The 15,603-nt window shown below is 43.3% G+C and overlaps 1 protein-coding gene and 1 long non-coding RNA gene across 4 annotated transcripts in view; both read right to left on the reverse strand.

Annotated features, from left to right (window-relative positions):
- Positions 1-5,285: 5,285 nt before the first annotated feature.
- Positions 5,286-6,579, reverse strand: LOC134861068 (uncharacterized). Its single transcript, XR_010165359.1, has 3 exons — positions 6,294-6,579; positions 5,440-5,773; positions 5,286-5,330 (listed from the first exon to the last, which is right to left on the reverse strand). It is a non-coding gene; the product is annotated as an uncharacterized LOC134861068 (long non-coding RNA).
- An 804-nt stretch (positions 6,580-7,383) lies between these two features.
- The window catches only part of mgat5 (alpha-1,6-mannosylglycoprotein 6-beta-N-acetylglucosaminyltransferase), a 57,838-nt gene continuing 49,618 nt past the window's right edge, over positions 7,384-15,603 (reverse strand). For all 3 annotated transcript variants that reach the window (XM_063877626.1, XM_063877628.1, XM_063877627.1), the window contains 5 exons: positions 12,689-12,835; positions 12,490-12,606; positions 11,481-11,555; positions 11,190-11,347; positions 7,384-10,754 (listed from right to left, as the gene is read on the reverse strand). In XM_063877626.1, coding sequence (XP_063733696.1) covers positions 10,556-10,754; positions 11,190-11,347; positions 11,481-11,555; positions 12,490-12,606; positions 12,689-12,835 — 696 coding nt within the window. In that variant the 3' untranslated portion in view covers positions 7,384-10,555. The remainder of the gene's footprint in view (positions 10,755-11,189; positions 11,348-11,480; positions 11,556-12,489; positions 12,607-12,688; positions 12,836-15,603) is intronic.

Consider the following 15,603-nt stretch of genomic DNA (forward strand, 5'->3'; position numbering starts at 1 on the left):
CCTGTGGTATTGTGTTAGGGGAGTGCTTTTATTTTACCAAACTATTTTCAGACCAAAGGTGTGTGTTCTATCCACTTTGCGCTGCAACAAGCTACACAAATACACTGACTTTTATCCAGCTTTAAGTCACATTTAGCTGCATAATTTGATTTCCTCATGGTTTACCTACAGGTAGCCTACCGCATGTAGGCAAACCATCATAAAAACTAATCAAAGGTCACAATTATTTAATTGAAATGTCACAAAAAACATGATAAAGTCATAAAAAATAGTCATTCATAAATAATTAGAAATTCCTAAAAAGTGTTAAAACATCTATAAATGATGACTTCTAAAATCAATTGAGATGTTTTATTGTTTTACAAGTTGATAATTACTTATTACGATAAATAGATCTTAAACCTTTCTCTCTCTGTTCAACCCAGTGGCTCACCTGGTAGAGCAGGTGCACAGTGAGCCAGGATGAACCTTTGATGCTGGGGTTCAAAACCCCCCCGCGGCTGCACTGCTGTTTTCAGGACCAATAAAAGCAAACACGATGAAGATTACTCTTTCATAGAAGTTATGATTTGGGGTTTGGGAAGAGTGCACCTGAGAAGCCTAGAACTCACAACCTGCAGTCTCACAGTCAGTCTTCTATCCCTCTGAGCCATTTGATCTGAGAGATGAACCTTTCATTTGGTAAACTCATTCTCCACTTTGGGTGTTAAGACTTGAAAATGGACGACTTTCACGGGGATCGAATCCAAGACTTCTGCACTTCGGAGCAGGATTGAACCCAGAACCTCCAGTCTCTAAGGTGGTGTTTTATCTCAGTGAGCCATATGACCTGAGCAAATCTGACCGTGCACATCTCTGCACATCATGAGGATGAAACCTAAGAACTTGAGAGCTCCTGAATCACTCTTGAGATCTGAGCGCTGTGTGTTTTCTGGTAGAGGTTCTCACTTGGTCGGGGTTGTGAAACAAAGACAATGTGAAGAAAGTCTGATTTGAGTTAATTATTTTAGGTGTTGGACTTTGAAAAAACCACATCAAGCATCAAACTAACAACCTCAGCTAAATATAACACGTTTTCAAAAAATGTCTCCATGGTCAAATGGCTCACTGGATCAAACGCTGCACTGAAGACTGGAGGTTCTGGGTTCAATCCTCAGCTTAAGTATCCAAAGTGATGAACTGAAATAAGGGACGAGTCTCATTTACATATTTGTGATTCAATCGGGCGACATACTAAAACTTAAATTTCAAACTTTTTGAGATATTCTTTGTAAGACAGAAACATTTAAATATAATTACTTTTCAAAATAAATATTTGCCTGTGGTCAAATGGCTCAGTGGGATAAAACACTGCCTTGAAGACTGGAAGTGAAGGGTTCAATCCTCATTATTTGCACTGATTTTTCAGGTAAACCATCCAAAAGGTTGTGAAGAAAGAGCATGAACTATGTATCATTCACAAGGGCTGTGTTCTTCGAAGTGGTTAGTAGAACAGAAGGTCGTTGGTTGAGTTTTAGGGTGACTTCCTCTTAAGGAAGAAGTCAAATACAAGTAAAAGCAGGAAGCTGTCATCTGGTTCCATAGCTTATGGAGGTAGAACAGGTCCTGGTAGAACAGAAGGTTGTTGGTTCAAGTCTTATGTGTTCCCCTGAGTTTTAGGGTGACTTCCTCATAAGCAAGAAGTCAAATACAAGTAAAAGCAGGAAGCTGTCATCTGGTTCCATAGCTTATGGAGGTAGAACAGGTCCTGGTAGAACAGAAGGTTGTTGGTTCAAGTCTTGTGTGTTCCCCTGAGTTTTAGGGTGACTTCCTCATAAGCAAGAAGTCAAATACAAGTAAAAGCAGGAAGCTGTCATCTGGTTCCATAGCTTATGGGGGTAGAACAGTGCTTGGTAGAACAGAAGGTTGTTGGTTCAAGTCTTGTGTGTTCCCCTGAGTTTTAGGGTGACTTCCTCATAAGCAAGAAGTCAAATACAAGTAAAAGCAGGAAGCTGTCATCTGGTTCCATAGCTTATGGGGGTAGAACAGTGCTTGGTAGAACAGAAGGTTGTTGGTTCAAGTCTTATGTGTTCCCCTGAGTTTTAGGGTGACTTCCTCATAAGCAAGAAGTCAAATACAAGTAAAAGCAGGAAGCTGTCATCTGGTTCCATAGCTTATGGAGGTAGAACAGGTGCTGGTAGAACAGAAGGTTGTTGGTTCAAGTCTTATGTGTTCCCCTGAGTTTTAGGGTGACTTCCTCATAAGGAAGAAGTCAAATACAAGTAAAAGCAGGAAGCTGTCATCTGGTTCCATAGCTTATGGAGGTAGAACAGTGCTTGGTAGAACAGAAGGTTGTTGGTTCAAGTCTTATGTGTTCCCCTGAGTTTTAGGGTGACTTCCTCATAAGCAAGAAGTCAAATACAAGTAAAAGCAGGAAGCTGTCATCTGGTTCCATAGCTTATGGAGGTAGAACAGTGCTTGGTAGAACACAAGGTTGTTGGTTCAAGTCTTATGTGTTCCCCTGAGTTTTAGGGTGACTTCCTCATAAGCAAGAAGTCAAATACAAGTAAAAGCAGGAAGCTGTCATCTGGTTCCATAGCTTATGGGGGTAGAACAGTGCTTGGTAGAACACAAGGTTGTTGGTTCAAGTCTTATGTGTTCCCCTGAGTTTTAGGGTGACTTCCTCATAAGCAAGAAGTCAAATACAAGTAAAAGCAGGAAGCTGTCATCTGGTTCCATAGCTTATGGAGGTAGAACGGTGCTTGGTAGAACAGAAGGTTGTTGGTTCAAGTCTTATGTGTTCCCCTGAGTTTTAGGGTGACTTCCTCATAAGGAAGAAGTCAAATACAAGTAAAAGCAGGAAGCTGTCATCTGGTTCCATAGCTTATGGAGGTAGAACAGTGCTTGGTAGAACACAAGGTTGTTGGTTCAAGTCTTATGTGTTCCCCTGAGTTTTAGGGTGACTTCCTCATAAGCAAGAAGTCAAATACAAGTAAAAGCAGGAAGCTGTCATCTGGTTCCATAGCTTATGGGGGTAGAACAGTGCTTGGTAGAACACAAGGTTGTTGGTTCAAGTCTTATGTGTTCCCCTGAGTTTTAGGGTGACTTCCTCATAAGCAAGAAGTCAAATACAAGTAAAAGCAGGAAGCTGTCATCTGGTTCCATAGCTTATGGAGGTAGAACAGGTGCTTGGTAGAACAGAAGGTTGTTGGTTCAAGTCTTATGTGTTCCCCTGAGTTTTAGGGTGACTTCCTCATAAGCAAGAAGTCAAATACAAGTAAAAGCAGGAAGCTGTCATCTGGTTCCATAGCTTATGGAGGTAGAACAGTGCTTGGTAGAACACAAGGTTGTTGGTTCAAGTCTTATGTGTTCCCCTGAGTTTTAGGGTGACTTCCTCATAAGCAAGAAGTCAAATACAAGTAAAAGCAGGAAGCTGTCATCTGGTTCCATAGCTTATGGAGGTAGAACAGGTGCTTGGTAGAACAGAAGGTTGTTGGTTCAAGTCTTATGTGTTCCCCTGAGTTTTAGGGTGACTTCCTCATAAGCAAGAAGTCAAATACAAGTAAAAGCAGGAAGCTGTCATCTGGTTCCATAGCTTATGGAGGTAGAACGGTGCTTGGTAGAACAGAAGGTTGTTGGTTCAAGTCTTATGTGTTCCCCTGAGTTTTAGGGTGACTTCCTCATAAGGAAGAAGTCAAATACAAGTAAAAGCAGGAAGCTGTCATCTGGTTCCATAGCTTATGGAGGTAGAACGGTGCTTGGTAGAACAGAAGGTTGTTGGTTCAAGTCTTGAGCCATACAATGAGTTTAAAGGTGTGTTTTCAAAAATGAAGTAGTCAAATATACCAAAAGTTCAACTCTGAGGGCCAGTGTCACCAGTAGTGTGGAGGTTAGTGCTTCGGCACTAAGGGGAGAGCGATGGGTGGCACTGGGTTCGAACCCGTTAGAAGGGTAGTCGGAGCCAGTGGAAGCAGCAGTCGGAGCCAGTCGGAGCCAGTGGAAGCAGCAGCAGTCGGAGCCAGTGGAAGCAGCAGCAGTCGGAGCCAGTCGGAGCCAGTGGAAGCAGCAGTCGGAGCCAGTCGGAGAAGCAGCAGTTAGAAGGCCGGTGGTGCGGTTGGAGAAATGGGGGCATGTGCCCCCGGTGTTTCGGAGCAATACATGCAGGGGGTTATGGAGATTAAAGCCAGAATCAGCTGTCCTTATACTGAGAAGGTAACACCTGGGAGCGGAAGTAAGTATTTACAATAACTTGAAATTAAGAAAGTAGACAATTTTGTTTTATTCAAACATTTATTAATTAACAATACAGAATACTTAGCGTACTTAGCTAAGTATTCTGTATTGTTAATTAATAAATGTTTGAATAAAACAAAATTGTCTACTTTCTTAATTTCAAGTTATTGTAAATACTTACTTCCGCTCCCAGGTGTTACTTTGTGCTACCTAGTTAGCATACTTAGCTGCTAAGTGTGCTAAGTATGCTAAGTACACTAACTATGCTAAGAACGCTAACTATGCTAAGTACGCTAAGTACGCTAACTACGCTAACTCTGGGGCGGGTGGCTAGCCGGGTGGCTAGCCAGGGGAGAGAGGCTGAACCCGGCAGCGGGGGGCCTGGCCGGGCCGGGGGGGGGGAGAGGCTGCCCGACAGCGGGGGGCCTGCCCGGACAGCGGGGAGGGGAGGGGGGGGGGAGGCTGGCCCGGCAGCGGGGGGCCTGCCCGGGCAGCAGGGGGCCCCAGTCTGCTAAATAATACTAACACTAATACTAACACTAATACTAACACTAATACTAATACTAACACTAATACTAATACTAACACTAATACTAACACTAATACTAACACTAACACTAACACTAACACTAACACTAATACTAACACTAACACTAACACTAACACTAATACTAACACTAACACTAACACTAATACTAACACTAATACTAATAAAAAATAATACTAATACTAATAAGAAGTAATACTAATAAGAAGTAATACTAATACTACTAATACTAATACTACTAATACTAATACTGACAATACTAACAATAATACATACAATTAACATACATTTACATAAAATCAGAAATGTCCCCAAGTGTGTCAGAAGCTTAGGACGCCATGGTCATCATTGATGCCGTGGCTCTGTGTGTGTGTGTGTGTGTGCGTGCGTGCGTGCATGTGTATGTGTGTGTGTGTGTGTGTGTGTGTGTGTGTGTGTGCGTGCGTGCGTGCTTGCGTGCGTGCGTGCGTGCGTGGGGGGGGGGTCATAGAATAAAAAGATTAAGAATACAAAAACACGCAGTTTGACCTCGGTCCATAAACAGGTAAGGTTGAAAAGGTGTCCTGCACTGCTGAGGGGAGAAAAGAAGAAAAAGACACCATGAATTTTGGAACTTGATGACTGAGTACTAATGACTAAAAGTCAGTATAGTATGTTGAAAAAAATACATAGTATAGTACCTTAAGTTTTCCAGAAACTCAAGAAGACAACGTCTTCATTGATGTCAGATGTCCGATCACTCCTCCAGCAGATGTCCTTGAACTCCTCCAGCAGATGTCCTTGAACTCCTCCAGCAGCTGTCCTTGGACTCCTCCAGCAGATGTCCTTGAACTCAGGTGGGGAGTAAAGAACAAAAAGACACCATAACGTCAGTACAGTCTATTGAAAATGTCAGAAACAACGACATAGAATGGTATGTTGAAGATATCAGAAAAAAGTCAGAACACAGCGCCTTCAGTTTTTCAGAAACTCAAGAAGCCTCCGTCTTCATTGATGTCAGATGTCCTAGCCCTCCTGTGGGGACAAGAGAGGAAAAAGACACCATGAAGTCAGTATAGTATATGGAAAATATGTCCAACGGCAACATGGAAATATTTAGGCAACTATTATGAGCAGTGGTGTAAAGTAATTAAGTAGATTTAGTCAGGAACTCAATACTTTTATTGAATCCCTTTAGTTACTTCAGATGTGGAGGAATGATGATTAAATATGATCAACCTCTGAATGTGAGGCATGAAAGGAAATAGGAGCATCATGAATTAAATGCACCTGCTCACAGCAAATAGAACTACAGCTAAATATATATCACACACATGTAATACCTGTAGAAGCAGGTTAAAGGAGGAGAAAACTAATGGAGGATCATAGTGTGTACATCATCAGAGCCTGTAACCCGAAGTGCGCATGCACAGGTGTTGTTGATTACCTCTGACAATAACAGTAGGAAAACCAATACTAAATCCATAAAACACTAATTAAACGCTATGTTCTTTCCCCACTGATCTCTGCTGTTTAAATGTTTGATGTATCTCACCTGAATGTACCGCTGGGTTGTTTGTTTATTAGCCTTGACCGTAGCAACTATACGGGCATTAGCATAGCAGCTAGCTGCTAGCACACAGCGGCCACGTGTGTTGGATTGTTTGCTTCTTTGTTTCTTTGCTTCTTTGTTTATTTTCCTTTTGGTTTGTTTGAGTGTGAGTTCAGACCTTTTAAATCACATGAAACTCCACTTATCGCTGTTTATTCCCTCAAGTCTCTCTTCTGCTGCATCTCGTCAGCTGCTGAAGTTGCTGTGAGCTGTTGCGCATGTGTCATCTGATCGGACAGCTGACTCTCCATTAAGTAGCGTCTCTGACCTGCAGGGGGGGGTTGGTCTACGGGTCATACCACCCTGGGGGGTTCGTGGCCCAGGCTCTCATCGTCATGTATGGTTGGTTTTGAGATACATGTAAAAGCAGAGAACTGTCATCAGATCCCACAGCTCATTGAGATGGAAGAGAGGTTGGTAGACCAGAAGTCGCTGGTTCGAGTCCCTAGTGTTGCAGAGGAAGATGTCTCCCTTATCGAAACAAATTATTTTTGTATCTGAGAGCATTTTTATCACACTGAGCTAATCCACCTGACAGGCAGAGTTAAAACAAAGTACAGTTAGTATGAAATAAGAACAACTCATTAATTTAGGAGCCATAAAAGTCACATTACCTTATAAGAAGTAAACTCATGACCCCGAATCTTACTTTGAGGCCTTTCTGAATGTATTCCTTGTTCCTGTATACGCTTATACAACTTCATTCTGGTAGATTTCTAGCAACAGGCAGGTTTTGAACCCACACTGGCACCTTTCATGTCCAAGATAAACCCACTGTGCCACCGATACAGATAGATAAAGTCACGCTTTCTGTCTTATTCAACTTCTTTATTTTGGGTTGTTGGCTTAAATAAAATCCCTGTACAACATTGTGTCGTGCAGGAGAGGAATGAACAACTGATGAAAACCCAGATTTCTGAAGTGAAAACTGCTTTATTGAGTGTTTTTAAAGGACTTATCTCTGTGTGTGTTTCAGGTCCTCTGATGGTACGTACTGTGGTGATGTGAAACAGACATTAAACCAGAGTCGGAGCCTTTTGTCACAGAAAAAAGGTTTATTTAAAAATAAAGTTATATCCCTCTTACTCGTCAAGACTGTGGAAACAAAAAAAAAGAATTTGTCATTGCGTCATCCCCGCTCTGGAGTTTCAGATTCATAAACAAAGATTGATAAATGTCCGCGTGACTTTACGTAGCATGTTTGTTTGTTTGTTTGTTTACAATGGAGACATTCAATGCCGAGGTACACAAAGACAGATATGGTGAAGAAACCAGTTTGTTCACTTTGATAATCTGATCAAGAACAGCATGCTTTGACTGACAGAAAGTAAACAAGGCAGCAACAACACACGTTTACCCGGCTTTCACCTTTTTTTATTGTAAAAAATAACTAAAACCATTGATTTCCACTCATTGTATTCAGCCATCCTTACTCGATCGAACATAAGATATAGTCTGCTTATGTTTCTCTTGCTGTCAACAAACCCACAGACCGACGAGGTCCATCAATTAGATCTGTTGACAATAATAAAGTGTAGAATATATTACGATTCATCCTGTAAATGAAAGGAAAACTCCACTGTTGTTATCTGCAGGAAGTCACGTGCAGAAAGTAATCAGTTTAAGACAAAACACTTGCAGCAGTAATCTGATTACTCACTAGTGTATGCATGGAGGAAAACTATACATGAATTATGAAAAAGGAAAGCAGATGTGCAGCAGATCTGATTACTGTCAAACATGTAACTCCACTGATAGGCTGTAATGTTTGCTAAGCTCAATAAACACTGGTGTTACTCTTCCTTATGTCTCTGGGATCTGTTTACTTTTCCAGCAACTACAATATCTAATCACAAGGTTTGGACTGATTTCATTAGGTGATTTTAACAGTATTATATTAAAATTAGATACAAAATTCAAAGTGAACAATAAAAGTGATTCAGGAGAAAGAAAATCAGTGGATATTTGGCCTGCTGATCATCCAACAGAAACTGAAGCATGAAAAAGGCACGTCATGTTCTTTGAAAAGTTGGCGGCAGATCTCTGATCTGTTTATAAAAGTAAAAAGGAGTGAATTCAGTCTGAGCACAGAATGAATTCACTCCGTGTGCAAACAGAAAAACTGAGATTGGAAATCAAAGCACAAAGTGTGTGAGGCTGCTGTCAACGTCACAGGAGGAAACCCACTGCTGTCCAGCTCAATGCGCAGTGAGGAGAGGGGTTTATGTTCTGCACAACTATTAAAAACACTATCGAAGTCAAAAAATGGGGAAATATCTGAGTGACGTGTTGTGGTGAAGCAGAGAAGTCCTGGTGCTCTACAGACTTAATAAAAAATCCTTGTGTGGGTCAGATCCTGTTAAAAAAAATCACACCATTTAAATATATTTTTCCTGGCCCCTCTAGGATGAGAATCATATCACATTACCCCCAAAAGAATGGTAATTTGTTTCCTTTTCTCCCAATTGTGCATCCCTGTTTCAGACTATGGATGTAAAACCAATCCTCATGCATGTTTTTAGATCCTTAAGGGATAAAATATCAAACCAGGGTTAATAATATTTAACATCTTCTATAAAAATCCACAAAATCAATCATGAAATTTAGTATTTTTATAGAAAATGACCAAAACAATATCCCTTATGTTGGAACGTTTTGCACATCACTGTTTGAAGCTGAGCAGCAGCAGACAAAGCCCCCCACTTCCTCCTCTTGAACATACACTTGAAGATAAGCAAGCTTTTATTTTAAATTACTCTCCATAAATAAAAATCACCCACCTCTTATAAATAAAAAAAAACAAAACAGAGATTTCCAGCAAAACACAGCGATAAAGATCTGTATACAAAATAAATAAAAAGGAAAACTTTAAAACCCATATGAACAATATACAGTGTACTAACGTCTCGCTAAACCTCTGCGAACAGACTACCGTAGTGCATACGTTTCCATTCACCACAACAACTACCAAATTTGACTTTTATCTTAATCTTTTTCTTCGCAAATCTGCAGGAGGCGAATTGGGATCCTAAGGAACGGCAACGAGGAGATGCGAGGTTTTGCGTGGGCGTGTTTTTTCGTCGCCTTGAGAGGATTTCACAGGAGGATGGAGATGAGCGTGGCTCCTCTGTCGTTCGTTTGGACCCCGACAGAGGGGGGTTTCCCGTTCCTCTGCAGGGTGTGGAGTGTTTGCTAAACATCTTGTTGACTCCTCGTCTACGACACCATAAACAGCCTCAGCTCTGGAGAAAGACCCTCCCTCATCCTCTCGGTGTGTGTGTAGTACCGCATGATGTGCTGGAATATTACTGGCCTTTTAGAAGCACACACACACTTTTCAATAAACTCTAACCTTTAAAACAAGTGTGCAAATTAAATGAGAGAGTATGAACATCGAGCGCGCGTGTCTGACCCTCGGGCTGGGCGATACGTCGAGACAAAACACTACATATCGTCTTATATGTAGGGTATGGTGTTGTCTAGTCCTGGTTTTAAAGGCTGCGTTACAGCAAAATGATGCGCAGTGGGGAGTTTACCCCGCTGTTGAAGCTGTTAACCTATCCTTTACATCCACATTACTGATGAAGGTCTCTGAAAGCATCAACGGTCAACCCCACAATACCGTCGCCCAGCCCCAGCCGACACACCTTCCTGTCTACAAAGGGCTAGAGGACTTCTCTTGGGTCAGGGGTATGCGTCAGGAAATAAAACCTCCAGAATAAAAATCTAGATATCTACAATAAATCACGTTTTTATCCAGAAGAGAGGTTACAGTGTAAAACTGGTTCTTCTTTAGCAGCCGTCTCTTAGCCTCCCCGTGTGTGTGTAAATGTGTGTGTGGAGGGGTTGGGCCTTCAGGCATGCTGTCCAGTGCAAACCTACCTAAAGAGTAAAGGGTTTAAGGGGTTTATGGAGGGGTTGGAGGGGAGGTGGAGCCTCCTGGCTGCAGACAGACCGGCAGCAGTCTCTGATATGCGCCGTCTGCAGAGGAGAAAGTCCAACACGACTCCCTTTCTTGATTCAAGTATTTTCACACCGCCTCCAGGACTCGGGGATCAGCTGCTTCGGGAAACAATAAATATGATGAATGTTCAGACAGCTTCCCCACAAAATAAAAGTCTGCTGTGTGTGTTGTTTGATGGATGCTTCAAACACACACACACTCACAAGCTGCCCCGTCCCCTCCGTCAGAGTGTGTGTTGGTGCTATAGGCAGGTTTTGCACAGCGCCACCTGGCCCTTCATGTAGTCGCGGCAGGGGCAGATGCGGTGCAGCGACTGGTGGGCGCCGGCGCAACTGAACAGCAGCAGGTCGGACTGGAAGATGCAGTGACGGCGCGTCTCGCTGTACGCCGGGACCAGCGTGTCTGCACTCGACTCCACCGTCTGACAGTCCACCCCGAACCTGAGGCACAGAGAGGCCCAGTCAGGAGAGGCAAACACAAGTGCAGCTAAACCAAGGAGCAGCAGGATAAAAGTAAGTGAGTGCACTTTTTATTCATTGCTTTTGTACGTAAAAATAAAATTAGAATAAAAAGAAGATTCTCTCTCACACACACACATATACAACTGAAGTAATGTTCCTTAGCATCAGTCATAAGCCATGACCCATTTCACTGCAGTCTAACAGCGCCCTCATGTGGTTGCAACCCAACACTGCAGCTTGTTTTATATACTACAGGGTTTCAGACGTTTTAATGACAAACTGACTGTAATTCATGACCAATTTACCTTTCTACTTAGCTGTGTGTGTGTGTGTGTGTGTGTGTGTGTGTGTGTGTGTGTGTGTGTGTGTGTGTGTGTGTGTGTGTGTGTGTGTGTGTGTGTGTGTGTGTGTCACCTGGCGAGGTCCTTGTCCTTGTTGAGGTGCTGGAAGAAGGAGGGTTCGCAGATGAGCTGCTCCTCCTGACAGACCTGCTTACAGGATCGACCTGGCTCCGCCAGCTTCACCTGCAGCGCACTGAGGGGGGGCCACATCACCTGGCCGTGGCAGAAGTCCTGAGAGAGGACACAGGGAATTAGATATCATACATGTCAGACCAATTTGGACTGCACTGCACTATATGCGGTCTCATCGGACTCAGATTTGCTCTCATGTGAAGGAAGTCTTCTCTCAGTCTGTGAGGAGTACCTGGTTCTCGATGAAGGCGTTGACTCTCTGCAGCATCCCCTCACAGGTGAACTCGTAGGGCAGGTAGGGTTCGATCTGAACACACAGACAGAGAGAGGTGTGTGAGGAGTGACGTCACAGACACACCCTGAGCGGGTTCACGGTGTGTGTGAGCGCAGCCGGGTGAAACACCAGCCGCTCCACCGCGAGTCCGATCGACTCAGATTTGAAACTTCAAACGGGGGCGAGCAACAACAGAGCTTTGTTGAAGTCGCTCACTGCTTCTGTGCGGGGAGGAAGATGAGGAGGAGGAGGTGGAGAAGAGAGGGGGGTGCGAGCCAAGCCGGAGCCTGGTAGGCTGCACAGCTCGCCACGGATCACAAAGCATCTGAAGCTCTGCAGGCTTGTCCGCTGAACAAAGCCATTGTCCCGACTCGCTCGGCGGAGCACAACACAACACGAAGTCCCGAGCCCGGAGAATAAATATGCATGGGCCCGGAGGAGAGGCCGAAACTAGACCCAATACCTTCCCTGCACTCTCACTCAGGTCCAGTGTAGATGATACTATAATAGTCAATGAAACATTAACCAATCCTACCTAGCAACAGCTTCCTAACTGGGAGGATGTGCAGCTCTTATTGTCACAGGAAATTGTGACATTTGTCTTGCTTTCTGACTTTAGAAACCAATCTAGGAATCTAGCGTCCGTAGTTTCAGCTAAAAATATATGTGGACAGCCACACTGATGAAACAGCTCTCACATAAATATTTGTGTGATTTTTGACTGAAGTCTGCACAGTGTTTATTTTCATTTCTGGTTTTCAGTACTATGACTTTGCATCAGAGCTGAAACCATTGAGATGAATAATTGATTAATTAGCCAACAGAAAATTACTCTACAACAATTAATAACTTATTGTTTGAGCCATAATAAGGTGCAATAATAACATGTGTAATTGTGTATCTGCCCGGACAGTGTTTGGATAGAATCTGGATAAAGAAAATCTCTACCATTGCTCCCCGTGTTTACCTTCTGGCTGAGGATGGAGCGGATGGCATTCTCCACCTCGACAGGGTTTTCGATATCCACCGTCCAGACGTGGGGCTGACCGACGTACACCTCAGCGTACGGATGTTGGGAGGTCAGCTGCGGACAGGACAGAGTAAAGGGTCAGAAAATCAAACTCACCTTTTCAAAAACTCTTAATTGATCAGGACTTCCTCCTCACCTCTCTCAGCGTGGGTTTCCCTTTGAAGAAGTCTGTGTTCTTGCTGCTCTTCGGAGGGGTGAACTTGGGGTTGAGGAAGGCGCAGCCGTTGGCGATGGCCTCCAGGGGGGCGGGACCCTCGTAGGGGAAGGAGAGACCCACAAACAACTGCAGGGAGAGACAATAAAATAAACTGACTTGAGTAAAAGTTGACATTTGTGGTGCTAAAAAACACACCTCTACACAACTTTAACCCTGGTTTAAAGACACGCTCGAGCCGTGGCAGCGTCAGAATAATGAGAATAACAAAGAAGCCGCTCGGGGAGTTTCTGCTGTTTGCTGATAGCAGCACATAACCCAAACCTCCCATGTTATCAGGACAAAATACCACGAGGCAGCACATTTTCAACATGAAAACAGGAGAGGAAAAACAGAAGAACATGAAGACAGCGCTCTGACGTTTGGTCCTCTTGGAGGTCACTATTATTTGGCAGATTAGAAGCCAGGTGAGAGTATACAGAGTAACCAAATGGCTCTTGTGCCGTCCTCCCCACACACTGCACGGTACACACTGTGCATCGACAGCACAAGAGGGGCTTTAATAACAGCTCTCTGCTCCTGAATGGGAAAAGCAAATATTTGCGAGGTCGTAGCAGCAAGCTGAAACATGTGAGAAAATCAGAGAGGAGGGGGAGGGAGAGCCTGGGAGAGTGTGAGAGTGTTTTACTGTAAGGGCTGAGAAAAGAAAGTCTGTGTGTGTTTGTATCGGCCAGTGTGTGTGCGTGCAAAATGACACAATGCAGTGCTGTACCCTGTCTGTCTGTATATGAATAAGACCTAGGTTTCCACCACTTGTGTTGAAATGAAAGACTTCTAAGTTTTTATATATTTAAGTCGGTTTTAACTTCCACTAATACTGCATTATATCCAGGGGTCATTCAGCCTGAGGAAAGTTAATAATAACACTTGTTAAATGACATGGGGATTACATTTAAGACCAATTACATGTGCAATTTTCTCTACTTTCTGGATCTGTTTGACGTTAATTCTTCATTTGTTTCTACTATATTTAAGGATATATTTTAAAAATATTTTCCAAAGCAGATCAAAAACATTTTTAGAAATGAATAAAATATACCTTGTTCCTTTATTTGCCTTTTTAAAGATTCTCAAAAGACCTATTAAAGACATTTTAATACAAACAAATGAAGCTTTGAGTGCATACTTCCGCCAGCAGAGGGCAGCAGAGCACACTTCTTCTCGAGTGTGTGTGAGAGAGTGTGTGTGTCTATGCAAAAGCCCCTCAAAGGCTAGAAACAGTCACCAACTATTTATAGGAGCGAGGAGGGGAGGGGGTGAGACAGAGAGATAGAGAGAGCTGCGATGGTTGAGGGGAGGAATGAATGAAGGATGCATCTCATATGTGACTGTTGGAAGAGAAATCAATAGGAAATGTTTTTTTTAACCTGAAAGCTGCTTATCAGTGTGTGTAAGAGCAGCATTTATGTGCATATCAAGTGATTAGTGCTGCACGTGAAGGACTGAGAGCTGCTGATGTATTTATCCTGATCATGCAGGGGCCATAACTCTCAAATGTGAGTTTAGCATGTCTTTGCATACAAAATAAAAGCTGCATTAGTGAACCTGTCAGCAGTCGTTCTGTGTAAAGCCACAGATGAAGAAGAGCTCCACCTAAAGAGACTTAATAACCCACAAAAACGAAGTCAACAGCTCAAAAATAAACAACAACAACAAAGCGTCTGGAGTCTCACGGTTCTGCCACATCCCCTAAAACACGCCGGTCGCTCAGTCGAACGACCCACAGAGATAATTAGTTTGTTTTTAGTGTCTCTACTCGCAGCACCTGCCGTGGGGACGTGTTGGTTTGCAGAAAGTGATGATGAAGTAAGGAGGAGGAGGAGAGACTGTATGTGGTATTATAACCTGAAAGCTGTACTTGTCTTACAAACAAATATGGTGCAAAGGGAGAGGAGGAGAGAGGTAACCAGAGGAAGACAGTAGGAGGCAACGGACAGGTAGTGCAGACACAGGTGAAGGAAAGCTTTGACTTAAAGCCGCAGCGGTTTGATCATCAGCACTATTCCCCTGATGCAGAACAGCATGTCAGGGTTTATTTCAGGAAATAAAGCTGAGAGAAAATCAAAACTCAGTGATCTACAGCAACAGCGCTGCGTCTGGTTAGTGCTTACACCCCGCGAGGCCAATTAATTCAGATTGCAGGTAAAATATGTTGTGAGAAACTGTGCCTACGTACAAAAAAAAGGCCTTTTTTAGCCGACAAGGGGGCTCAAATGTTGGGTTCAGCGTCTGGGTTTTCTATCGAATGACATGGCACTAAAGGTTTCCCATCTGGGCTGAAATTTAACCGGCTTAATTCCAGCAAATCCAAATGTCCTCCGTTGTTTGTGCTGCACTTCCTGGCACCAATGTGAGTGTTGGTTCCTTGTTTTCAACCCTTTAATGATCTGCTGCCGCTGCGTAAACGTGCCTCCAACATCACGTGTTTGGTGTTCAGTGCAGAGATGGATGTGAATCCTTTTTATTTGGATGTTCAGAAAGTTTTCAGTCCGTGCAGCTTTCTGAATCATGAGCTCTCAGATGGGAAAGCATCTCGTTTCAGAGGCTGCAGAAATCGAAACCCCCCCCCGCCTCCCTTACTGCTCTGAAAAGGATGCCGACTGGAGCCCAAACACAGACTCCATCCCTCAGCTCTAAGGATGGTCTTCACCTTCAGCTGACATTGCTAAGGACCAGGTCATTTCAATTCTAATCCTCCTATGGCATTTTGGGGAAATCTAGGTTGAAAAAGAGTGTGTTATATTTTGGGAGTAGGTCTTTTAAGTGTGCAGCTCTGTCTTACTCTTAACTGCCATGGGTACGCTAATTTTCCCCAAAAGAGGCTAACGTTTCCACAA

This window comes from Eleginops maclovinus, chromosome 24 (assembly GCF_036324505.1).
Source record: "Eleginops maclovinus isolate JMC-PN-2008 ecotype Puerto Natales chromosome 24, JC_Emac_rtc_rv5, whole genome shotgun sequence".
Lineage (NCBI taxonomy): Eukaryota > Metazoa > Chordata > Actinopteri > Perciformes > Eleginopidae > Eleginops > Eleginops maclovinus.